Source organism: Apodemus sylvaticus, chromosome 14 (assembly GCF_947179515.1).
Source record: "Apodemus sylvaticus chromosome 14, mApoSyl1.1, whole genome shotgun sequence".
Taxonomy (NCBI): Eukaryota; Metazoa; Chordata; class Mammalia; order Rodentia; family Muridae; genus Apodemus; species Apodemus sylvaticus.
The window spans coordinates 26942540-26969592 of record NC_067485.1 but is presented as its reverse complement, the minus strand read 5'-3'; the positions used below and the strand labels follow the sequence as shown (position 1 = coordinate 26969592).

General features: G+C 38.8%; 1 protein-coding gene across 1 annotated transcript in view; it reads right to left on the bottom strand.

The window, feature by feature from the left end:
* The window catches only part of LOC127664524 (uncharacterized), a 288099-nt gene that overhangs the window by 163289 nt on the left and 97757 nt on the right, over positions 1-27053 (bottom strand). Inside the window, 2 exon segments of the mRNA XM_052156600.1 lie at positions 10088-10286; positions 15362-15625. Coding sequence (XP_052012560.1) covers positions 10088-10286; positions 15362-15625 — 463 coding nt within the window.

The following is a 27053-nucleotide window of genomic DNA, read 5'->3' as shown; positions in this document are numbered from 1 at the left end:
GAATGGGAGGTGGCAACAGGTGAATAACCGAAGCTGGGAGGCCAGCTGGCCTGTCATTCAAAGCAGGAAGCAAATCATTTCCCTCTCTGAAATGAGTCAGAAGGCAAGGACAATACCTGAGCTTGTTCTTTGAGCTCCACAAGTCAACATTCATACACAGAAACACAAGACAGATTTAAGTAAATAAATAAATAAAATAATTATCCTCTTACTCATATGACTTCTCATGGTCTCACTTATCTTTTTGGGGAAAAAATGGGCCAGGCCAAAGGAGATGCCACCTTCTGGGGCTTGCAGCACGAGCCTGCAATAAAAGCCTGTGACCCAAGCTGTAGCAACTGGGATTCACATTAGACCGACAGCTACTCTGTCTTGACTCAAAGGCAAATCCTCCTCAGCCAGTCCTGGTTTTGTTCATCATGACTCATATGTTAGTAAAAGTAGGCAGAAAGTATATTTTATCCCTACATTTCTATTTTTCAACTTTTGTCTGTGTTCAGCTATCAGTACTCCTGAGAGTCTCAGATTAAATAGTGAGGACAGAGATAAGTGGGTCCCGTCAAAGCGCCATAGTAACTCTGCCTAAGCCATGGCTCCCAAGGCTATTTCAGAGTGCTCTCATTTTCATACCCTGATAGGTCAATCACTGTGGCTTATATTTAGCCAAGAACCACAGATGTATGATTCCTTTTCAATACCCACTTGTGTGTTTACTATTTTAGACATTTGTCTAATTCTGAGGTACAGATTAAATGAGAGAAACTGACCAATGACAAATAATATTATTTTCAGGAGAGTATGTATTTATGAGTGATTATTGAGTATATATTTATATATGTAATACATACATACATACATACATACATACATACATACATAATATGCTTGCTCAGTGAGCAGTCCATCTGAAAAGAGTAAGGAACATATATATTACACACATACCCATAAAACAGAATCAGAGAGCAGAGTTAGACATATTGTCCCTTCTTTAAAGAGTGCTCTTAGAAAAATACACATCCTGGAAAATGTTTCCACATGTTTAAAAACGTGCCACATAAGACACCTTCAGTAGGCAGCAGGCATAGTAAGTGACCCTAGCTCTCCCCCACTACCCAGGTACATTGGAGGCTCCACCATCTTGACTCCTGCAAATATGCTCTGCCATTTTGACAATGACAGAATTGCCTCCCAATTTATCTTATAGAACATAACCCTGTTGAATGACACAGCTGTGCTTTTGAAATGGAATTACTAACCTATTTCTAACATACTGATAATCTCATGTGTTTTGGAATGGTCTTACAACCATGCATAAGAAAAGAATGACAAAGCACTGTGGTTAACCACATAGCCCTTAGCCCAGGTATTACTTTACTGGATAAACATGGAGGATTCATCAGCCCACACAAAACACCTAGCATATGCATGGGTCTGAAATCTCAAGCTCTGGTATAGCATGGCTCTAACCCACAAACTGTAATTGCAAGCACACACCACACACTCGTGTCCTGAAATAGGTTAGCACATCAATTTGCATATTTCCTTCAACCTTATTTTTAATAGTTTGTTTGTGATACATGTTTTTATTGTCACCTCTATTTTTAAAATTACTGATACACACACACACACACACACACACACAGGAGCACACACACTCTCACACACATAGAAAGAGAGAGAGGTACTGGTGGGGGAGGGATCAGTTTCTAAGTTAGCTTCCCTACAATGTTTTGACTCCTTGAAACAGCAACAGAACAGTGGGTACTGCTCTCCACAGGAAAGAATACAGCAGAGTCTAACCTGCTGGAAACATTTTAAGCCCATCTCTCTGTCCCTCACATCATTTTGACACACCTCATCCCTCCTTTCTTGGCATTAACTGCTTCTCCACTTCCTTTACATCAGTGGGGAACACTTCCCGTATGGGTGTCAGGATTTCAAGAGGGGTCAGAGGCTGCCCTGCAGAGGAAATGACAAACTGTGAAAAGGAAAAGAGCAATTCCTTCCACATGTTCCCTCCTCCCAGGAGCAGTGAGGGGTTGTCAGCTAGCATCACTGTGGGCCCAGGCAGGACTCTGCATCACAGTCCTGTCAAAACCAATCTATAGACTTGTGTGGTGGTTTAAAGCTTTCTCAGTTCCAGTGGGTTTCAGACAGGACTTTGAGATAGAAGTGGATCAAACAAAATGAAATGTTGTAATTGATTCAGAGGGATGGTGTGACGCTCCAGAAAATAAGCCCAAGACAATAAACAAATTACAATGCTTTTCCTTTCTGATGAAATTTGCTAATAGTTGGAGAGTTGCTGGCCTCCATTAACAGTGAGAAGAATTTTCTCAGCCAAGCCTATTTAGGAATCTCAGTGCTACAGGTACCAGCTTAAAAAAAAAAAAGCAAGATAAAGGGAAAGAAACTGGAAGCTAGAGGATGTAGGGAGGACAGGAGGAAGAATTTACAAATGGCTACTTTTTTTTTTTTTACAAAGATTTCAGTTAAATAATGTCGACGTGTTTCTGTGACGTGGAATATTTTATGCATTTCCATATCTTCAGTAAAGGCATTTAAAATGCAGGTAATTAGCTCTTTATGCAGATTAATCACTTTGAAACATTCTGTAGTTCCCTCCAGCTCAGTTTTGTGTTCAGATAAAGAATTCTGATCTCTCTTAAAAAAAAATTCCTAGAGACCAAATGCCACAGAGTCTAACATTTGCTTCAGAGTTTCAACAAATGGTGAGACTTAAGTAGTTGTTCAAAATTCTTCAAATTATGCCTATAATTTGTAAAAGAGATCATTCTTTGAACGTGGTTATGTGACACAACTGGTTGAGTCTTTGTCTAGCAAACACAGAGCCTTAAATTCAATCCAGAGCACCGTTTAAATCCAGAATCCTTGTATTCAGAAGGTATTCAGAAGTAGGAGAATCAGAGTTGAAGGTCATCTTCAACTACATAGGTGAGTTCAAGATCAGCCTAAACAGCTTTATAATACGCTGTTTCAAAACAAACAAAGAAACAAACAAGCAAAGACTGGGAGGAGGAATCTTTGAACATACATAGGGAGATGATTAAGTCTGTTAGCATTCAAGAAATAAAAGAACTAGAAAACACAAGATGATATGAAATACAAATTAGAATGAGTTCTCAAAAACTTGTGAAAACTCAGGGCTCCTGTAGAGTGCATGTGGTCATGCAGAACAGATAGGATGGCCATTCTGGAAGGAAGGAGTTTTCTTACAGAGTAAAACAATCTTGCTATGACACGATGATTCTATTGTTATCAGTAGCAAACGGAGATTTTCAACAAAATGTTTGATACTGACTCCATATTGCCTTGCCTACTACCATAGTGTAATTGTTAAATGAAAATAAGCATTATGTATTTCAGAATGGAGTCATTCCTTCATTCATTTAGCAGGTCTTTCTTTTGGGCAAGTGCTTTTTTTCCAGGCACAGAGTAGACTCCATAGACACAGTCAATAGTCATGGGGCTGGTCATCCAGACATGCAAATGAATACATGCCCACAATAAAGAGAATGAACACTAGGGTAAGTCAGCACAAAGTAGGGGTTCTTTAAGAAGGAAATTTTATGCCAGTTGGTGAGGACTTTTCATGATACCATAAAATAAAAGAATATCCAAAGGTCAAAGAAACCATCATACCTGTTTTAAGGAACTAAAGAAACTCAGAATTGCCAATAGTGTCACTTCAGACATCTGGTTAGTTTGTGGCTTAGGGTTTCTACTGCTGTGATGAAACATCATGACCAAAAAGCAAGTCATGGAGAAAAGGGTTTATTCAACTTACACTTCCACATTGCTGTTCATCACCAAAGGAAGTCAAGGCAAGAACTCAATCAAGCAAGGCAGGAACCTAATGCAGGATCTGATGTAGAGGCCATGGGTGGTACTGCTTACCATCTTCCTTTGCATGACCTGCTCATCCAGCTTTCTCAAAGAACGCAAATCCATAAGCCTAGAGATAGCACCAGCCAGCATGGGCTGGACCCTCCCCCATTCATCACAAATAGATAAAATGCTTTACCATTGGATGTCATGGAAACATTTCCTCAACTAAGTCTTTTTCCTTTCTGATGACTCTAGCTTGTGTTAACACACAAAACCAGCCAGAACAGTTTGGATTTTGTTTTCTTTTTGAGATGGATTTCATGTAATTCAGGCTATCCTAACTTTGCTATGTAACTAATACTGGCTTTGGGTCCCTGATCTTCTTGTGTCTTTCACTTGCAGTATGTGGGGTTATAGGTATGTGCTATCATGCCCAGAAACCTTCCTTCTTTTTTGGCTTGGAACCTATGGGCATTTTTTTAAATACTACCAATGTCAAGGACCTGTCCTTAGAGACTCATAGTCACTGGATCTAAGCAAAGCCCAGGTGTCAATGTGTTTTCACAGCTCCACAAAAGATTAATGTGTGGACACAATTAATTGTTTCATTAAGTTTGTTAAACTGTACTCAAGGCAAATGTCTACTTGGTATAAATCAACTTTTTACATGACTTCATGTACTTGGGACTGCCTTTGACTGTGACAACCCTCCTATCCCATCCCAGGTTGAGTGGGCTATCTGGATTCTGAAAGCCTGCCTCCTATCAGCTCCCATCATGCACAACGTGGGTTGCACAGTGGAATACACATGCTTCGGTTCTGATGATAGGGTTATGCCTTCAAAAAGCCAAAGTTAAAAATATCCTGTAGCAAGTGAATTTTAGAGAGCCAGAGTGCTAGTGTGTCTCCTCATGACCACATGACTGACAGACTACTGCTCTGGCACCAGGCTGTTGCCAACTGTCATGAAAGAGAACTACGCTGTCTACCACAAGCCTGGGAAAATGTTCTAACCCAGTGCTGGACAGGTAGTTTCTACTGAATGTATATTGTTTCTCTACCATTGTAAGCATTAAAAGTCCTAATCCTGTTCTTTGGATGTTAAAGACTCTGTTATTATCATCAACAATAGTTGTTTTATCTTCTAGTTGATATCATTTATAAGAATTGACGGGGAGGTAAAAGGAGGGAGAGGGAGATAGAGAGGGACGGGAGAGGAGAGGAGAGGAAAGGAGAGGAGAGGAGAGGAGAGGAGAGGAGAGGAGAGGAGAGGAGAGGAGAGGAGAGGAGAGGAGAGGAGAGGAGAGGAGAGGAGAGGAGAGATTTGCCTCATCTAATTATCTATACCCTTAAAATCAATGTTCTTGTACAATATGCTCAAGGGATGGAGCCAGTTGAGACAGAGCACAAATGTAACTCCTTGATAACATTCATTTCCCACAGTGGTTCCCTCAACTTATAACTGAATAGCTATTTAATAGGTTGCTCTTGCTTCTGCCCAGGTCTGGATTCTCCCCCAAATGGTTTTCTGACGTGGATGGAAAGGATGCTCAAGAGCCCATCCATCCCACTGGCCACATATACATAAGTTTGGACCATAATGAAGCAGATGGGCTCAAGTAAACCTCTGGAGGTACTTTTGGCTTACAACCCACAGCATTTAACAGTGCCGTTATTTGCTGTGAGTGGACAACAAAATTGTCTTGAATTCAGTATCATCAAGCATCCATAAACTTTTCCAAGAACCATTGTTCTTGCAAGATATCCATATACAAAACAAAATTATTAAACACAATCACTATTTCCCTAGTAGTTAGCCTAAAATGAAAAAAAAAAAAACTTGGAAGATGGAAATCACAAGTTATACCACATATATCTTCTTCCAGGCTTTTATAAATATTTTCTGTTCCCAGGCATAGCTCAGAGTAACAATGTTGATCACCATCATCAACCATGAACTCAGTCCAAAATCCCCTTAGGAGAGAGTATGTACACAGGCACACTTACAAGGGAACATGAAAGCCACATATTTTTGTGTGATTTCGGGACAGTATAGTAAATTTGACAGATTATGTATGGAGCCTACCAATGTGGAACAGCTTGTCAAAGATCATAAACAGTTTTAGACAGAAAGATAGAAACTTTGCAGTCGTGAACATACCATGTGGTTCTGGCTTCCTCACGCTTCCTTCTTTTACATGTAAATAGCCAGAAAGTCATCAAGCCAGAGTTTAATAAACTTTTAATTGGAAATGAATTACCACATGTTGAGTATGTTTACCCATTCTTCAGTTTCTTAGTAACACATCAGGGCAGAATCTGCACTCTGTATCACAGCCCTGATATATGAGAAAAGAGTCCCATGGGAGAGATTAACCACTAATAATAAGCTTAGGGGCTTCCAAGAAAAATAAAAATAAGCAATAGAGAAGGCATGTAATGGAAGAAAAGTTTTGTGTTCTGGTTCCGTTCTTGTTGTGATCTGTTCACAACAAGAGGAAATAGTCCCTCTGTTGTCTTCGAATGTGAGGCTTACATTAGTCTCTAGACTCACAGCAAAGCAAAATAATAATTAGGTTATTTTAAAGCAAAGTCCAAGAAAGTCTGCCTCTTGGTGCATATTGTGTGTGCACACTGAATGTGACGGCATTCCTCTTCTCCAGATTGCCATCTATCTTCTTTGAGGAGAGCATGGGACAACGACATCACTCTAAAAGCCAAGCTCACAATATGGTGTGGTTTATCTAGGGAATGTAGCCACCCTGTCACAGGAAAGCTGAAAAGCAAAGAGATTATGGTGGAAAATGATTCAAGAATAATTGCTTCTCCTCTTCCACTCAGTATCTGAAACTAGATAAAAATATCAGAGGCACTAAATATCATTAGTTAACTCAGAACCCATTTGGTTAAAAGTTGAGAATTCTAAAATAAGACTGTATTATACTAAAACATTTTTAAACGAAATACGCTTTGCAAGGGCACATATTTTACAGTGTTCAGTGACTTCAGAGTTGACCTTTGAACTTGATATTTAAGCAAAATCAATGGCATGCTTTCTCTTCTTTTTCGTCCAATGAAGTCACAATTATTCCCTTTCTGCTTCTCACTTTATTTTTCTTAGGATGATGATCTTCGACCATCAGAAGAGGCTTTGACACTGTCTGTATTTTCTACATCTCAGATTTCTAGTGTCTTAGTGCATTTCCTGTGGTTCCACTAGAATTGCCAGGGCTGGGCCATCTGTGAAGGGAAGGCTTTGTTTCTTCCAGCTCTGGGGGTAGGTGGTTCAAAAGGCTATGTCTAGTGAGGGTCTTCAGGTTGACTGGGACTCTGCAGAGACCCTAGCAGTCTTAGGATTAAATACTGGAAGATTAGAGTTGCTTCATAATGACAGATGCACTTTCTCAATAACCCATATCTATTAACATAGTCTTAAGGGAAAAACCTTCAAGATCCAATCAACCCCTTTAAAAGCAAAACAACAACAACAAAAAACAAACAGAAGACAAAACAAAAGTCATCTTTCAGTGCTGCTTCACTTGGGAAGCAAGTCTCTAAAACATGACCTCTTTAAGGACATAATAAACCTGCAGCACCCAGGCTACACCCAGCAATGCTAATGTTACTATTTTTCCCCATAGAGCAGGGATAACTCAGATGTTTAAACTGAAATCTAATCAGTTAGATCCAACTAAGGCCCAATATAAAAGCAATTATCTTGATGAGAAAACTGACCAGACTAAGTACCATTTCCATGAAGTTTCCCCACAAAGATGTTTGGAATGAGGTTACCTATGGCATTGCTGGCCTCTGGTTTGGAGCCCTTTATAGTATCAACTGCTTTTTTTTCAACCATCGAGGCCTTTCTCTTATTTATAGACCCTACTTTCTACTTTCTCTTATTTACTCTATTGCATGGTTAAACACCCTAGGTGTTTGCATTTAAAGTAAAAAATTAGAAGCTTACATCCTTTACGTCCCAACCGGAAGTTCCTGTACTCAGCTGACAAGCCCATTTTGAGGATGCTTAAGTCTCCTTGATTCCCCCAAACAGAGCCGGATGCAGTCACTTGCTCTCCTGCTACAAGTAAAACAAGTGCACGTTCTGAAGGGTGTGAACAACATGGAATGGATTACCTAGCTTCAACATATAGCTTAGTTTTAATTTATCTTCAACAAGATTTATTTAAGGCCAGTATCACATAATTTGACATTTAGGTATTCTGTGTGTAAAATCTTAACATAATATTTATAGGAGTACATGATTCCCAAGAGCTTGGTACCTCAGGAGTCCCTATGACTACTGATGACTTTGGCTGAGTCACAAAGCAACCGCACAGGCCAGACAGGAATAAGAAAGCCCAAGGCTCATGTTAGACAAATGTTTTAGAAGAGTAACCATTCACGACTTGAACCTAGCAACTGGGCTTCTCCTCAGCCCAATATGGTATCACTCCAAAGGAACTAACGAGTTCCAAACATGATTTATCAAGTGTTTAGCATTTAGTCAGAAGTTTGTGGACACCAGCCAATCAAAAGATAGAAAGAAAAGAAATGCAAACCAACAAAATCCCAAATAACAAAAACATAAAGGCAGTGGTGAATCCAGAAAGTGGGATCGTGTGGCAAAGTCTGTCCAAGAAGGAAGAGTGCCAGCCTCCTGTTCCAGAATCACAGATATTTCCCAGAGCCAGGCCCTCAGCCCTGCTTTGTTATGCCTTTACACACCCTCCTTAGTTGAATCTAATCACTTTGCAGTTTGTTCCAGAACCTGTTTTCCCTCCCCACATTCCTATCTCTCTTTCTGAGTTCCTATCTTTTTTCACAATGGGAAAGCACTTGCCATAGAATCATGAGGACTGTCATTTGATTCCCCGGGATCTGCTTTGGAAAATAAAGCTAGATGTGGTGGCAGGTGCCTATCATCTCAGTGCTGAAGGAGGCAGAGGGAGTGAGCAGCATCGCTGGAGCTCACTGCTAACCAGCCAGTCTAGTGGAATCAGGGAGAGAAGCTGCCCCAAACAATAGGGTGGAAAAACACCAGTGAGGCTACCTTATGCTGATTTCTGGCCTCCAAAACATACACACACGTACATGCATATCCCTCTATTGCATATGTATGCATACATACATACACACACAGACACATATGCATACACATGCATACCCCCACATATGTACATGCATGCATAAACAGAGACATATATACCTGCATAAAAACCCATTTATGTACACAAACACACACATATGCATACACATGCATACCCTCACACATGCACATGCATGCATAAACAGAGACATATATACCTGCATAAAAACCCATTTATATACACAAACACACACAAAAGAACAAGGAAGAGGTGGAAGAAGAGTAGGGTAAAATAAAAAGAAATGGTGTAAAGGAAATATAGCAAAATAGAATTGCCAATGTAGAGGACAGAGTATCAGTACATGCTATTTTCTGTACCATATAATTTAATTGTTTGGTAATTTCAAAGAAAATGCTTACTACAGGGTTTGCCATTGGTAATTAGTATAAGTACCACTCCTTGCCATGAGACTGTGACTACCAGTCAAGCAATAGCTGAAAATCCATCCCATCCTGTTAGGCAGGGTAATATTATTTACTGTCTGAGTATCTATCAATTTTCAGAAACCCATGACTAAAACCTTTGGTAAAGGTAATAAGCTTTTACTACAAAAGATAATTTCAAATGTGGTTTTTCTGAAAAACTCAATTTTTTAAAACCTTGATTTACCAAGTGTTTGATAAAACTGATGGTCAAAAACAAAGCCCTACAGTATAAACTCTGAGACCATTGTTTTGAGAATAGATTTTTCTTTTATACTCCTACTTTTGGCTACTACTCTCAAAAACATACAAGAAAATTGAAAATTTAAATAGAAGACGCCCTCAAAAGTCAAATAACACTACACCTCCCAAAAGTAGTGAAAAAATTAGTCTACAAACAGTGGGGTAAGTCATGAAGAAAAATATGCATTTCAAGGGAGTAATTTTATATTTATTTCCATGATAGACAATGCGATTTGAAAACTAATATTCTTGTTAATAGTTATATTCTCTCTCCATGCCATAGTTTGGAAAAATGCACTCTTAGAAAATAAGTGCTTTTTAATTAGCTTCATTCAATATGACATAGTCCTCAACAATTGTATTGGAATGTGGAAGAAAATGAGTACACAAACCCCAAGAAGAGAAGATAGATGATCAACCAACCTTGAGAGGGGTGGATTGTGCCGCCTGTTACAGCATGAGCGTTTCCTGGTGGCTCTTTCTTTGAAGGGCCGGCTGTCTTATCCAAATGGAATTTTGCATTCTCTGCTTCCACCATTAAACACATGGGACGCTGGGGAGAAAGCTGCCTGCGGCTCTCATGACTTTTTTGATCATCCAAATGCAAAGGAGTTTTAATTACCTATTAAGAGATAAATCAGTTAATGGAAACTGTTGCAAATATTACCTATGTAGTTAAATTTTCCCCAGAACAGTGTGTGTGTGTGTGTGTGTGTGTGTGTGTGTGTGTGTGTGTGTGTGTGTTGGGGATGGTGGTGTTGAGATATCTAAAAGGAAAATTCAGGTTTCCAAACTCTGAAGGATTTTGTCTGGTTAAGTTATAATGATCTCCACAATCACTTTAAATATTGTCATGTGCTTTACATGTTTGATTTATTACTTTTAATGTCTTATAAGAAAATACTCTATTACTAAACTTCATACTTGTATGAAACTAGCAAATATTCATTTGTAGGTTTTTTTTTCTCTCCAAGTAACAAAATCAAAAGAAAAAAGCAATTACAAGTGGGGAGGGAGGGAGTGACCTGGAAGGGAAAGTTGGGGGAAGGGGAGTCTGAGGGAGAGGGGAACCTGATCTGGTATTGGGTGAGGGAAAAGGACTGAAGCCCTGAGGGACAGCAGAAAGAATGGAAATAGGCAACCTTGGGAGACAGGAGGTTGGGGGTGGGGGGCTCTCCAGAATGCACCAGAGACTTGAGAAGTGAGAAACTCTCAGGACTCAAAGGGAGGGACCTTAGATGGAATTCCTGACAGTAGAGAGAGGGAACACATAGAGCTCAGCTCTAGCAGGGAGATAGGGAGATGGTGGGGGGTATCCCACAGTCACAACTGTGACCCATAAGTGTTGTTGTCTGAAAGATTTACAGGGATGGAAATGGAGAGGAGCCTGAGGAAAAGAAGGTCCAGCAACAGACCCAAAGTGGGATCCAGCTCAAGGGGAGATCTCAGGGCCTGACACTATTACTGAGGCATGGAGCACTCAGAAAAAGTAACAGCGCTCTGGAAGACCCCTGTTGTTGAATTAGGGAAGACTGAAAGAAGCTGAGGAGAAGGGCGACCCTGTAGGAGGACCAGCAGTCTCAACTAATCTGGACCTCTGAGATCTCTCAAACACTGGACCACCAACCAGGAAGCACATACCAGCTGATATGAGGCTCCCAACACATATACAATAGACGACTGCCTGGTCTGTGTTCATTCAGAGATGATGTAACTAACCCTCAAGAGACTGGAGGCCCCAGGGAGTTTAAAGGTCAGGTGGGATGAGGGGTGGGGACATCCACATGGAGACTGGGGGTAGGGAGTAGGTATGGGATATGGAACAGTCGGAGGATGGATGGGGCAGGATAAAATATAGAGTGTAAGAAAATAAATTTTTTAAAAAATGACAAGATTATAGAACACAGCAGTAAGTGAACAGGTGGTTGTTCACTGCACATTTTTCACACATTTATTTTTTTTAATTTATTATTATATGTAAGTACACTGCAGACACCACAGAAGAGGGCATCAGATCTCATTACAGGTGATTGTGAGCCATCATGTGGTTGCAGGGATTTGAACTCATGACCTTAAGAAGAGCAGTCGGCGCTCTTAACCGCTGAGTCATACTCCAGTCCTTCACACATTTAAAGGAGCCAAATGCTTTAGGGGAACAGAGAAACACTGAGAAAGATGGAATCCGAAAGGAGAATTTCCTCAGGAAGGACTGTTGGCCTCCCTTGCTTGTGGAATTTTCCCTCTTCACTCCTGATCCACAAATTCTGGGACTGAATTATGGTGGCACTCCAACCTCCTCTTACTGCACCTAATGGCCTGGGACAGTAGAGGTCAGTGGGAAGCCATGAGCTCTGGCTCCCTTGGTCCACTTCATCCTGTTCCCCTCCCAACCACTGACCCTACAAGGAAAAGGAAGGAAGGGCTGGCTCCCTTGGATTCTTTAATCTTCTCTAAACTTAAACTGCAAAAACATTTTTTTCTGTGCCACCATCTGTTTTGCCCTTTTCTGCCATTTGGTATTTTATTACTTTTTTTAAATCTATTTATTTAATTTATTTAGTATTTCCATCAACTACTTGATAAGAAATTTCCATATGGTTAATTGGTGTGTGTGTGTGTGTGTGTATGTGTGTATTTTCCTGCCTAGGGAAGCCAGAAACTGACTGTTTTCTTCAATCACTCTCTATGTAAGTTATTTAAGCAGGGCCTCTACTAAACCTGGAGATCACAGGCCAATGGACTGGAGGGATCCCCAGTCTTTGACCCCACCTCCTCCAGTATTGGGGTTAAAAACATATGCTGGCCTAAGCAGTGAGTTTTAGGGCTGGGGTGGGAGAGGGCATCATTTGATTGCTATGGTTTGGTTTTATGTAAGGAATCCAAACTCAGGCCCTCATGTTGATAGGGTAAGCACCACCCATCTCCCCAGCCCTGACCATAACATTTTGCTCTTGAGAAAACTCAGACTGGAAAAATTCATGCATTACAGAAATTTACATAAAAACAGAGTTTTGTGTAAAAATTGTTTTGTTTTCATCTTTATGAAGGAGAAGTGTCTTTATCCTCACTTATATTTCCTCTCAATCAATACAGACATCAACAGTTGCTAACATTATCTAATAACAAGACTGGAGATTAGTTATACCTATGTGTGACACACAGTGTCCAGACATGCTCCATGGGTAAATCAAAGCATTAGTTTTTTCCCACTTTGTTTTACTTAATTAAAAAGGGAGAAAAATTTGGTCTTTAAGTCCAAGAAAACTGTGATCCAGACAAATTATTTTAATACTATTTAACAACCAACGTTTTAATCTTGAATTTTTAAGTCTTGATTTAACCTCCATGTACATAATCTTCATAACTAATACCAGAACTACTTAAATTGTCTTTTCTGAATTTAGTACCAACTTTCCAAGCCATTATTTACAGAATCCCGAGCTTTATGTATGAGTTAGTGTGAGCATGAAAGGCTGGGGATACAGCTCAGTAGTAGTAGGGTTGGCTAACAGATGTGAGAGACCTTGAGTTCTGCCCCAAGCGTGGAGAGTAAGACGCAAAAGAAAGAACAAAGAAGAAAAAAATATAAAGGAAAGGAGTTAAAGTCACAGGTGCCGTGGGTGAGGAGATAGCTCAGTGAGTGACACGCTTGCTGTGTGTGCATTAGGACCTGGGTTCAGATCTGCAGAGCACACATAAAAAGCCCAGTAGAGCAGCCTATGCCTATTGTCCTAGCAATCAGTCATATGGAGTAGGAGGCAGAAACAGGTGGCTCCCACGGGCTTACTGACCAGCCAGTCTAGCCAAAAGTAGCAAGCTCTGGATTTTACTGAGACACCAGATCAAATAAGAAAGCAGTATAGGAAATGCTCAAACTCAAATGTGCATGCACATGCCTTAGGGCATATACACAGAGACACACACTGACAGACAGACAGACAGACAGACACACACGCACACAAACACACTTACAGATCTCTTTCATATTAATTATAATGTACTTCCTTTTGTGACTGTATTTTAATTTTCAGTTTATTTTGATTCATGGAATAACATTTAAGCCTGCACTTTTAAAACTGTTTTGTGATGAGGCTTTTAGAGTTATTTACTCTCCTGTATCATCCATTCATTCAAGCTTAATTATATCAACATTTTAAATTCTTAAGGGCCATAAATGGCTCTAATACTTGAAGAAGCACCACAAAATAATTGGTACAAATTCTCAGAGCACAGAGCCTATGGATAGCACCTGTGAGCATGTCTTTCTTGGTGAGTTTAAGGGGCAGTAAGCGTTATCTCATGATAGCACCGTTTCCACAATGACTAGGAAGGCACAGATCCAGGTTAGAACTATTTCCTTAATAGCTATCTAGGCAACCCCAACAAAGTATTTCAGCATAACACTATAATTGGAAACACTAAAAAGAAAATACCAGACAATTTTACGCCAAATGAAAGGGTATCAGAAAAACAATCCTACAAGGCTGATAGGAAACTCTGAAACTTAAGGCCAAAATTATACATTTCCTAGAAATATCTTTATCAGTTCTGTCAAGTAGGTAGGTAGGTAGGTAGGTAGGTAGGCAAGTGGATAGATAAATGATAGGTAAATAATAAATAGATGGATAGATCGATGATAGATGGATGATAGATAGAAGATAGGTAGGTAGGTAGGTAGATAGATAGATAGATAGATAGATAGATAGATAGATAGATAGATAGAAAGACAGTAGATAATCAAATGTGTTGGAAAGAATAAAACTTTATGATACTTTGTGATATAGTCAATTTGGAAAAAACTATAATTAAAAATATGTTTAAAAACAAAGATCAAAATAGACTACAAGCAGGTGGGACATTTTATTCTTAACATACACAATCATTTTCTTCTCTGCATAATAATGTCTGCCTACCATGTATTTATGTACTGTCATGTTTGCTACAGGGCTGGGTTCAGCAGTACACAGAAAGATAAGCATATACAAATATGCATATTTAAGTTTATTTGCTTTAAATAGTTGAGTTTGACAAAAAGCATTCTTGGAAGTGGAATGACTGAGGGAGACATCTCTCACAGCTACTCTACTTTGGTGTCTGTCTTGTCAGAGATGAGCATTCAGAAAGCAGAAGTCACATCTCTTCTTTTCTGTATCCCACCACAGGTGACTCTCCACACACAAGGGAAGCTTGGTCAATATTTTTGGATGAAATAAAGCATCCATTCTTGGGATGATGTGATGACCTTACAGAATGCAAACTGCAGAAAAGTCAAGATGGGAGGGCACTTGGGTAGCAATTCTAATTCATTCAATACACAAGACTGTATTTAATTCACGTTGACTTTTCCCATGAACTCACAATGTAATTCCTTGTTTCTAAATATTAATCCATGTGCTTTTTCAGAGATCTTTTAAAAATTTTTAAAAGGAAGTTTAGTCAATTTTATAGTTGCAAGAAAAAAGCCAATAGCTAGAAAGAAGGCAACCCAGAAAATACTTGAAATTATTTTTCAGTTACAAACTCACATTTCAAACCTGTAATCCTAGCTATACAGCACACCAAAGTCTGAGATATGAGGATCAGGAGTTTGAGGAGAGCACATACTCCAGGGCCAAGTCCGGTCTCAGGAAATTAATAATAATAATAATAATAATAATAATAATAATAATAATAATAATAATAAAACGGGTTACAAACCTTAAAATATAGATTGCACAGCCACTGGTCCAAGTCTTGGCAAATCAAATTTTCTATTTTTCTGAAGCTGTCCAGTTTTTGGTCATAAGGTCCCCGGAGAATGGGACACTTGAATTTTCCTTCTACTATATGGAAGTTGTTGTCACATACAGGAAAGACTGCCCAGCCCATGATCAGGTCATTGTAAGCATACGTTCCATGGAGAAGGAAGAGTTCAAACAAGAAAGACAAGCCAGGCTTCACGGCTTTCCTATGAGGAAGTACCTGGTAAAATTATTAAGATAAGAGAACATCAGGAGGATGCAGTTTGTTACCTAGAGATATCCACAGATAGTTTAAAAGCACAAACCTGTTTTATATTCCTTCTGTTGCCTTCAAATACTTACTCTTGGATGAATTTACAAATAAGACTTCTAGCTTCAGGTAATTTAACCACCATACAAGCCTGAAAACGTGGTGACTCTGTCTGAGACTCCATGCTTTAGAAGCTTCAGGAATCAAGTTTGCAGCATTGCAACTAACATGCTACTCTGTCTTTTAGATCGTGTTGGCTTGAGCAGCGATATTTGCTGCTGTTGTGGTTTGAATGTGCCCATGAAAGTTTCCGAGCTGCAAAGCTCATCTGTTAATTCCTATGTTGATGGTGTTTGGAGAGAGAGTTTTGTGGACATAGGATTAGATGAAGTCCTGAGATTGGGACCTTCAGAATGGCATCAGTGGCTCTATAAGAAAGGAATAATGGGTCTTAGGATTAAAGTATTTGCTCGTCCCTTTCCATGGCACCCTCCATCATGATGTGACACAGTAAGAAGGCACACACCAGATGTCAACAGACTCCGGAATTTCCCGGCCTACAAAATCACAAACCCACTGAACTATTTTTTTTTTAATTATCATGCCTGAAAGTATTCATAGCACAGAAACAGACTAATTGCATACTATTTCAATCTCCCATCACAATCATGATATTACGTCCCTGGATTATATCTTCTGGATCATTCATATGCTTGGCTCAAAAAGTTTACATAGAAGAAATACTATCTATAAAAGTAGTTGATTAAATTATCACACTCCAGAAAAACTAACCTTATTCATGATGGTAACTACAATTCTTATTATGCAAAAGGAAAAGCAGAGCCCATGTAGTGTTGTGACTATTGTTTATCTGAAGTGACACTACAATGCACATCACTATCAGAGCCAAACGAATAGCAGTAGGCAATGGTGAATCAGTTGGTCACATTGACCAAGTCATGGTCTTAGGTGTAGAGATGAAGCCCATTTCCCGGCTTAAAAAATTATAAAACTATAAGACATAAATAAATTTTTATTAAAAAATATTATATACTTAGTTATCTTTGCAAAATTCTATATGAATAAGTTTAAGTAGACAGACAGTGTTTTGTCATAGACTATCTTGCAAAACATTTATCCAAACATACATTTATATTTATATGATTCATACGGATAGCTCAAGACTTAAGTTTAGGAACAAAATGTAACAGAGACATCTGTTGAAAAACACCATAACCCTGTGGCAGCTGCTATTAAGCCATTAACAGGATCAGGTTTCATTTAAACCAGATTTACCATTTTCTACAACAGCCCATGGGAAAGCTAAAGACATTAGGCACAAATTACTGACAGAAGAGATCCTTAATCAAGCTGTACTTTTCATTTGGCCAGCCAGCAATGGGTAACATTTCTAGCAAGAGAACAAGAGCTAAGTGGAGGAGGAGAGATGGAGTCGGAACCCGGGCTGGACCCATGATTTAACATAAAGCTGGGCCTACACCATCAGACAGTGTTTAGTGCTATCACTGGATTTAGCAGCGAAAGCTAGGACCTGCCTTGCACTAACCAGTGTTTTTCAAAAATGCATTTGAAGTAGTCATAATAAGAATATGACGAGAGTGGCAGACCCATGATGACTTTTGTGGTTAGTCTATGTAAGTTACTTCTTCTCTTACACATAAGTTTATATGCACTTGCATTTTCTGGAAAACCATGGAAAGAATTGTGCATGTAGCTAAGTGAATGGGTACTTACCTGGGCCCTGGGTCCAATCTCAAGTGGCACCAATCAAAAATCTAAAATTACAATAAAACCCCAGACCACAGTGATGTATGTTCTTCTGAAAGGTGACATATTTATACCAAGTTAACAATGTTCAGGAACATGTGAATTATGCATTTAGTCTTACGTTTGTATTTTATTACTTATCCCAACCACTTCCTAGATGACATGTAACAAAAAGAAGGTATTTGAGATCAGAGTGTAAACACTGGTATTTTACTGAATGACCTATCCCTTTAGTTTACCAGGCAGCGCATGTGAATACCATGCAGTACTGTATTGCCTGCAGGAGTACGCATGGAGACTTAGTGTAAATCTATTCTATAACAGAGTGGGGTGGTCATGTATAATTGTCCTGACAGCTCCAGAAATTAAAAAATAGAGGAACACAGTAAAATATTTCCTCTGATTCTGGGTAAAATACAAGATTAATTAATTAATTAATTAATTATTAATTATTGTTTAAGGTATATGAATATTTTGCTTGCATGCACGTGTACCAAACATACCCCCAGTGCCAAAAGATGTCAGATTCCCTGGAGGTGGTGTTACAGATGGTTGTGGGTCACCATGTGGGTGCTATAAATTGAACCTAGGTCCTCTGGAAGAGTAGCCAGTGCTCTCAACCATTGAGTCATCTCTCCAGCCCTGAAGATATGGTAGATTACTAAAGAAAGCAATCTACCTCTCTCTAACAACAGTTGCCTTTTCAGAATGTATGCCTTGAGTGCTTTTTCATTACTGCTTGTTGTACAAGAGCTCTTCAACCTTGTAATGTGTACCTGGAGACTGGCTGCTTATGCTTTGGCAAGGAAGATTTTCTTGTTTCTCTGTCTCAGGGGGAACCTACTTGCATAGCTAGCCTATGAAATGACAGCTTTCTGAGTATCTTTCATTGCCCTTGTATTTTAGAAATCTACATGAAAATGCATAGGTGCTCACTTTCTCTGATGCCAGTACCACCTCATCCCCAGAGTGTTCCTAGCTGGAAGTCATGATGTCCTGAGAGGAACTTCATCATCTGACCCCCATGAACAATTCTATGAAAGAAAGAGATTGTACAGAGACAAACTTTTTCTGCATATTGCAGTTGTGATGATGCCCTTGGTCTTCCACATAGAAGGAAGATACACATGCAAGGAAAGGGAGGATGTGGAAACTAAGAAGCAAATGAGGGTTTGGAGGTAAATGTTGAGTGGAGGAATGGCAATGAGAAATGTTATGCCCATTGGAAGTCAGCTTTGCCTGTCAACTTGACCTAAACCTAGAGTCACCTGGGAAGGGGGTACCTCAACTGAAGAATTGTCCAGAGGTTGCCCTGTGACCATGTCTGTGGGTGTATTTCTTAATTAAAAATTGATATAGGTGGGCCCAGCCCACAGTGGTTTACAGGACCTCTAAGCAGGTTGGGCTTCATTGCTTAAGAAATGCAACTGAGCAAACCAAAGAAGGCAAGCCAGTAAGAGATGTCATCTCCCCATGCATCCTGCCTCTGCTTCTGCTTGAATCACTACCCTGACTTCCCTCAGTGATCGACATGGTACTACCTACATTGGAATGCCATAGCACTGTGTTTAAGATATAAACATAGCTATCACATAATATCACTTTCTAGCTGTATGTCCTAGTAAATCAAATACATATCAATGAATATAATACTCTTACATTTTTTGTCTTTGTTGCTAACAATGATATAACATTGACCAAAAGAGAAGAATTTGTTTGTCCTTATAGGCTATAGCCCACCATAAAGGGATGCCCAGGCAGAAACTCAAAATAGGGAGAAATGCTGCTTTCTGGCTTGTTTATCATGGTTTGCTCAGCTGCCTTGGGTACAGAGTCCAGACCCATAGACTAAGAGATGGTACCACCCACACTGACATGTGTGTGGTCACATGATAGATGTAGGGTGCTCCTACATCTATCAGTAATGAAGAAAATGCCCCACAGACACGCCCATAGGCCAAACTGATAAACACAATTTCTCAAGGCAGTTCCTCAACTAAGATTTCCTCTTCCCATGTATGTCAAGTTGAAACCAATATTAGATATCCCAGATACAAACATATACTAAACGGGGTCAAAATGATTGCTGCTGAAATTATTCTCTGAAGTACCTGTGCACATGCACACACAGAGACAAGGTTTATTATTTCATCATGTCATTGTCTCCATTAGGAAAACATTCCACGCCCACAGCTTTTCAAGGAGATGTGTTAGTACAGATACTGGTGGGCCCTGAACATAAGTTGGGGGGTCATGCAAGTCCTTAAAGTTTATATTCAATAAACAATTTCAAAATTTCATACACTTAATGTAATTTGAAAACGGACATTTTAAAATGTTATGGAAATTAGCTACTAAAGATACTAATGGTACATATGACCTCAAATTTGAGAAACTTACATCCAGTCTCTGGCATTTGAGAAACTGTTAGATCTAGTCTTTGGCTCCTTGGAAAATTTTCTATAATATTATTGCTTGCCACCTGTAACCTGGTTAGAAGACTGGGCAACATAAAATGTAAAGTAGTCCACATGTGAACATTCCACTTGTTGGGATGTGACTCTTCTGGCTAAGTAGCTATCATGTCCTGAATTCTACTTAGCAATTAGTTCCGCTTCATCATATTCCAGGCCTGAGGTGGGATTGAACCTCATGATCACTCTCTGGTTAGTTATATACAGGATCTCTGGGTGAATCAAGTTACTTCTACTGCTTTCAAGCAGAGAATTAATGGTTGCCTCTAAATCCACCAGAGTTGTGTTTTTTTTTTTCACTGTCCTGGAAGATAAGGAACATTCAAGAAAATGTTTCTTCAAGCTGTCTATGGCTTAGGATGAGTGCAGTGAGGAAAGCCTCCTTTGTCCTGGAATATATGTGTGAGAAGTGGGGTACAAGAATGAAAAGCAGGATTCTGCTCTGAAACAGCATGAGATGATGGCTTTATGGAAATATAGGATAATCAAGCTTAGGGTACCTGGCTTTCTGATCTTCAACTTTCTGCTAATATGCCAAGATATAAGATACTAAGTCACTCAATATGAGGAACTGGTGGTTCTTGGTCAACATGAAGGTAAGAGTAGATAAGCGTGTAGATACTCATGTAATCTGTACCTCAGTTAGTAGACAGAACACTGGGAAATTTGTGAGTTGCTCATGGGACATCTGCCATGACTGTGACTCTTCCAAATGCACCATAAATGATTCAGCAGACTTTACATGCATTGTATAGGATACTTGAATCCAAATCGTCCATTCTGCTCTATGTAATTATTTCTCTCATTTAAAGGGGGTGCTGTATATTCTAGCAATTGGAAGCCTGGGCATTGGCATCAGAAAAACAGAATAAATTCCACCTTATCTCTGAATAAATAACCTACATGGTGTTTTCAGATCTATAAAGAGCAGGGAAAGAAGCAGTGGTGACAAATAAACAGAATGGAAATAAACTAAATGGTGTCTTTGTGAACTAAACTCTACTGAGAATACTACAGGGAGGCAAGGAAGTAAATCAGTACTTAATTTGCATTAGAGATAACAAAATCTCCTTTGGAAACAGACAGTTCAGAAAGGTGCTTGGGAATTGATATGGAGCCCAGGGTCATCTAGATTATCAGGCAGAGTTTTATAGTGCCATTCTCTTTTCCTCAAGTTTTCCCAGTCACGAATTTAAAGTATAGGCGAATTAGCTCTAATCCCCTGTTTATCTGCTATATGATTTTAAAAAGTCATTGTTCTTGAAAATTTATTGTGACCTAGGTAAAAAGGACAGAAGCCCATAGAATTACAACTACACTGCTTCTGAACAGAAAATAGGTTCTCACCCCTGCATGCCTGAATACAAGTGTTCAAAATCTATGTGTTAGAATATTATTTCAAGTCTCTAATCCCAAATGATGTTATAATATCAATAGCTAGCACTTATTTGCTAAACTCAAGGTGTTTCTTTCAAAAGCACTCCATAGTCATTAGCTTAATAATCACAATAATCCAAGAAAGTATAGTATATTATGGACCCAATTTTATAAACCCCTGGACTAGATGTAGAGATGCTGAGTTCACTGACATCCCAAAAAAGGTGTAAGGTAGAGCTGGGATCTGAGTTTAGGCCTCAGGGAGCTATCGGAGCTATGCTTCCTGCAAACAGGAGGAACCAATGCAAAAGGTCACGCTTGGTCCCATGCCCAGAGTCCTAAAGGTCATTCTTCTCTGTTCCACCATCTTCATCACTTCCACAAAGTGAGCATCGTGGCCTCTTCTTCTACATGCCTATATTCAAGTTGCTCACTTTGGGTTAAGGGAACTACAATGGATCCAGAATGTTTTGAGTAGAAACATCTTTGTTCCAATAAAATCAAGTGTCCTTAAGGAACAAAACTTTCTAAAAGACTGAATTTATCTTCTACTTTATAAATTACTAATTCTGAATAGAAATCTTCCCCAAATAAAAGGCATGGTCTTGTGATCTCATTCCTAAAGCCCCTGCACCTAATTGTACAATTTCTCCAGTTTAATTTAACCAATCAAAAGTCTCTAACATTCTTGATAAAGTCTGAAGGCTTTATAGCCCCATATTTGTTTTGCATAAGAATAACTCAAGGGTACTTATTTTAAATGCTGGTTACTATTTGATTCGTTCTTACATCTTAACCAGCATGAGGGGTAGAAATGAATCAGGGGACACATGTTGAATAATGAATCAGCTGGTCACTGGGTCCTTCAGCCTACATTTTGACTCACTACCCCATGCAGGTACAAAGACAAGCAAAGCAGATCTGTGTATCTTTTAGGAACTCTCACCAATCCACCTGATTAATTAGGATAATGCTATTTCCATCTAAAATCAGACTGAGTCCTATTTGAATAATTACAGGATTTGCCATATGACTTTCCCACCAGGCTCCATGAAACATGACTGAGATAGTGAGGAAATTCATGGAATATCATCTCATCGTGCAATGATATGCAATGCCATTACTCAAGCTCAACCTCAACTTGTTGTAACTCATCTCTTTGCATGCTACTCAAATGTGTGACTAAGAACATTTCACTCTGTAGAGATGGAAGAATTTTAATTGAATATTTTAATTTGGAAAATTCAGTTCTGGGATTAACAGACTTTTCTGTTTCCTCATATTTTTTTCTTTCTTATTCTTGTCTTTAAATAGAGAAATAAAAAGTTGTGGGTTTTTTCCCCCATTTTCTCCTTGTTAGGCAAAAGACAGATCTTTCCCTTCATTGTCCCTGAGAGTTGAACACATTGGGGGAAAATTGGGCACAGCCCATTACTTTTCCAAACCCCAGTGAGTGAGCCTCTGTGCACAAAAAGATGGTGTTTCTGAACATCTGCAGTCTGATTAGATCAAAGACCAACAAATTAGCCACAAATGGCTTTACAAGGAACATGCAAATATATCATTTGGAAAGTAGAAAACTTTGGGCAGTAAATGTTGATTATCGACAATTTCCCTTTGGGCATCCCACATCGCACCAAAGACACATAATGATGAAGATAGTGTCAATGTGACACTCTGTATTGCACAAAACTCTTACACCACATTGTGGCACTTGGTATATACACCAGGCCTCCTTATGTACTTAACATCTGCCCATCACAGGTCAATAAAAAGATAAGATGTCCTCAGTTACCAAATTATTAATTTAACTCCTGTCAACAATTGTATCTGATGTTTTTGTTCCTTCGGCATAATTTATTCACTTACATTCATTAAATGTCAATTATTGTAAATGAAGCCTAACATTGGCACTTGCATAATAACCTTTCATTAGCTATAAACTGGTAGAAAGGCAATAGACAATCAACTAATAGGATTTTATCAATAGTCATAAATGTTTGGCCTACCTCAACTGATTCTAAAATCATAAATTATAATGCACTAAAAATATGGCAGGTGTGTGTTCTGTTCAAAAACTTTTTCTTAAGGCAGAAACAGCACTGAGACTCAGAGTTTATGGAAGAGATGGTATGCTGGGCCCTACTGTATTGATCACTAATTAAGAAAATTAGTCTTGTCTACAACTCATTCTTATGGAGGCATTTTCTTAATTGAGGTTTCCTCCTCTCAGGTGACTTTAGCTTGTGTCAAATTGATGTAAAACTGTCCAGCACAGATGTGACAGGTTTTGATTTGCTTTATTCATTGATCTTGATTGGTCCTTGAGTTTGGTAATGTTTGGGAGTTTGAATGTGAATCCTGTTCCTGCCCTCTGCCTAAGCTCTGGAGATTTCATCAACTCAAAGTCATTCACTGCTGGTTAGTATATTTGGGAATCAGATGTGGATAGGGAAAGAAAGCCAAGCTGATCCTTTGCAATTAACAGGCTGGGTGACCTTGGAGAAATTCTTTGCCCTACTCAGTCCTTTGTGACTTCACATGGTGTTCATATGAAAATTAATACCTTAAAAGGAATTGTAAAGCATTTTGTATAGATGTTGAAATATTGAAACATATTCCCTGGGAATGTTAGCGAGTTCAAACAGAAGCAAGATCCTCCTCTTTAGAGAATTCAAAACGATTTGATTGTTGAATTTCATGGGAAGTGAACACGAATTGCTATTTTGTAACTAGGACATTCTGAACTCTGAAAACAGTGCACATGAACACAAAGGACAAAAATAAAAATGCAGAATTCCCAGTAAAATTAAATGTGTACATTTACATAAAACACCATATTTTTAAAAAAGATAATTCAGGTTGTTCTGAAACTGTAGCGTATTGGTGGGGCAGCTGTCTCAAGCTCTTGGGTTCAATCTCTAGTATTAAAAAAATAAATCAATCAAAAGGAGCTCACCAGTCCCTTTGAAGGTGTTGATGAGACTAAAATTCTCAAATCTGTGCTCCAACTTTGAAAATCCACATAGAGACAGCTACATTTCTAGAGGTCAGAAGAACAGCAGGGAACAAAGAGGGCCTATGAGGATAATTCTTGCTTGTCAAGCTGACACATATTTGGGTGTGTCTGTCAGGGCGCTTCTAGAGATGATTGGCATGTAGGTCTTCTGTAGGAAGCAGAGAAAGTGAGAGGTCATGTGCGGTGCCTGTGACCACTGTGAGATTGTCCTTTCTCTGATCATAGGAACCAATCAAATAAATCTCTTCTTATAGTTTATCTTACATTCTGTTTGTTCTGTTCTGCTAGAGAACTTGCATGGAAATGTGAAGTCTCCACATTCAGGAAGCTTATGCCTATCTTTTGGCATGGGGCAGTAGAACGGCCCTGCTCAAAGGGAAACTTTACTACATGATACACAGTTTGCCTCTTCAGGGAAAGATAGCAAAAGGGTGAAAAGAGAGAAATTTGATTTTAGAAATAGAATCCAGTGTGTGAAAAAAAATCAAAGAAAAATTATAGGAATAGGAGAGTGATTCTCCAATATAGAAAAAAAGAAAGAAAGAAAAAAGAAAACAAAAACAGTATTTCAAATCTTCTGCTTTTTTCAGATCAGGCTGAGAACATGATGGAATAATCCATGCTAGTTTTGAGGATCATTTTAAACATCTTGGAAAGTCCATTTATCTCATCTGTAAAATGGGCTCAACAAAGAACGAGGTTCTCACATTCCTCTTGATGGTGTCACTTAGGTAAATAGTGATGTAACAGACAAAAGGTGGGCACGAGGGATTAGTACTTGCTCATCACATCAGAGGAATAATAATTCATATTGACTTGAAATGTCCCCCGAAGTCTCCCATGTTAATGACTTGTTCTCGAGTTTGGCTCTATCAGGAGATGGAGTCTTTAAGAAGTTTGACTTTGAGGAAGAAATTTGGGTCACTGGAAACATGCTGGAGGGGCTGTGGGACCACAGTCTCTTCCTCTATCTTTGACCTGCTGTGAATCAGGAAGTTTAGTTCCAGCACATGCTCCTGCTGTGCATCACCACAAGACCCAAACAGCAAGGAATAATGATGATCTTAGGTATTTGTCAGAATGATTGGAAATGGATGAATATATTGCAAATGGCACTGTGTATTGATTGACTTGTAAACATTTCATGTCATCCTGAAGAATGAAATGGAGACACCATGGCATCACAAGAGTGAGGAATTTTTATAGGAGGGAAAAGAATAGACTGCTTAATGGAAAAATTTTAAGGATCAGAAAAATATAAACTATAGAGGAAATCAAGGACACTCCAGACAGAGGATTGCCAATAAGTGATAAAAAAAATTAAAGAAAGAAAAAAATTATCATCCCTTACTTAAAACTATGGTAATCTGTTTGCACAAAGCATTTAAGGTTTATAATATTGCTGTGAATTACATGTTAAATTCCCATTTCCTAAAAGCAAGGACTGGGCCAAAGGAGTTTATAATTGCCATGACAGTGAATGCTAGTAAAACCAGGATGACTCCATTAAGTCTCATCCTGGAGATGCACTTGTGACAAGCATCCTTTGCATCTAAAATCTATTTGGGTAGGAGTCAGGGATTGGGGCGAACTCAGAACTAGACTTCCTTCATCTAATTGGAGAGAATTATATGTAGTCACCCTAGAATGTGAGTTAGGGAGCAAGTCAGGAAAAGTCATTGATGATACTGAACATCTAGGGCTCACTGGTGTAGCCACCAAAGTTTCCACAAGTCCTGGATTCTGTCAACAGGATAACACAGTCCTTTTAGGGCTGAGAAAAAGGCCTTCCATCAACTGACATAATGGGAAATACTCTAAAGTCACAAAATATATTATATGAGAGGGCTCTGGACTTTTAATGGTAATAACTAATAATCAATAAATGCAATCATGCTCAGGGTCTGGATTCCCTAGGACCACTCCTTCCTGTGAGTTATTAAAATCATTTCAGCTCTTACATATTAAATGTCACACAGAAAATCACCTCTTGCAAAGTGTTGGGTTCATCATATTTTACGAATTAATACTTCAGGTCATTTTAATCAGTTTCTGAAATATATATGCCATTTTCAGAAAGCACTTGAGGGAAGAACACTGTGGCCATGATGAATAATGACAAGAATATGAACTATATTCTTTATATACATATTGGAATTTGAACACTACTGGGGTGCTTTCCCAACTTAAGTATCTAGGAAGCTTTAAATAAAAAATAAATTTGCCTATTTCATTGAAATAGAGCATCCCTCTTTTTGTAGCATAAAACTTCAAATTTATTAATTTTGTGGCTATATTTTAAAAATGAGAGCAAGCCTCAGCTAGATGGTGACATGATAAGTGTCTTGAAATTTCCAAAAAGGGCACTAAATTTTTCACAGTATTTGTGTTTCATGCTCAATGTAATAAAAATACCCCATTCTTTTAATAATGAATAATAGATCCTCAGTTTGATTTACATGCATGGATTAGAAGTCATGTGTGAAAAGTTACTGTTTTATTCAGATTAGATTTCCCTCCAGTGAAACAAAAATGGTGCCCATCTACCACTATAAAAACGATACCTTGTCACACTGATAAATAAATATTAACTGGCTGATGCAATTTTTAAAATTCTATACACCCTCAAAGTAGTCTGCTCTCTTGGTAAGTTCAGAGAAAGTTTTCTGTACAGTTCCTATGTTTACCCTACCATAGGACAAAACCTCCTGCTGAACTCATGGTCTTCCTAAAGGGAGGC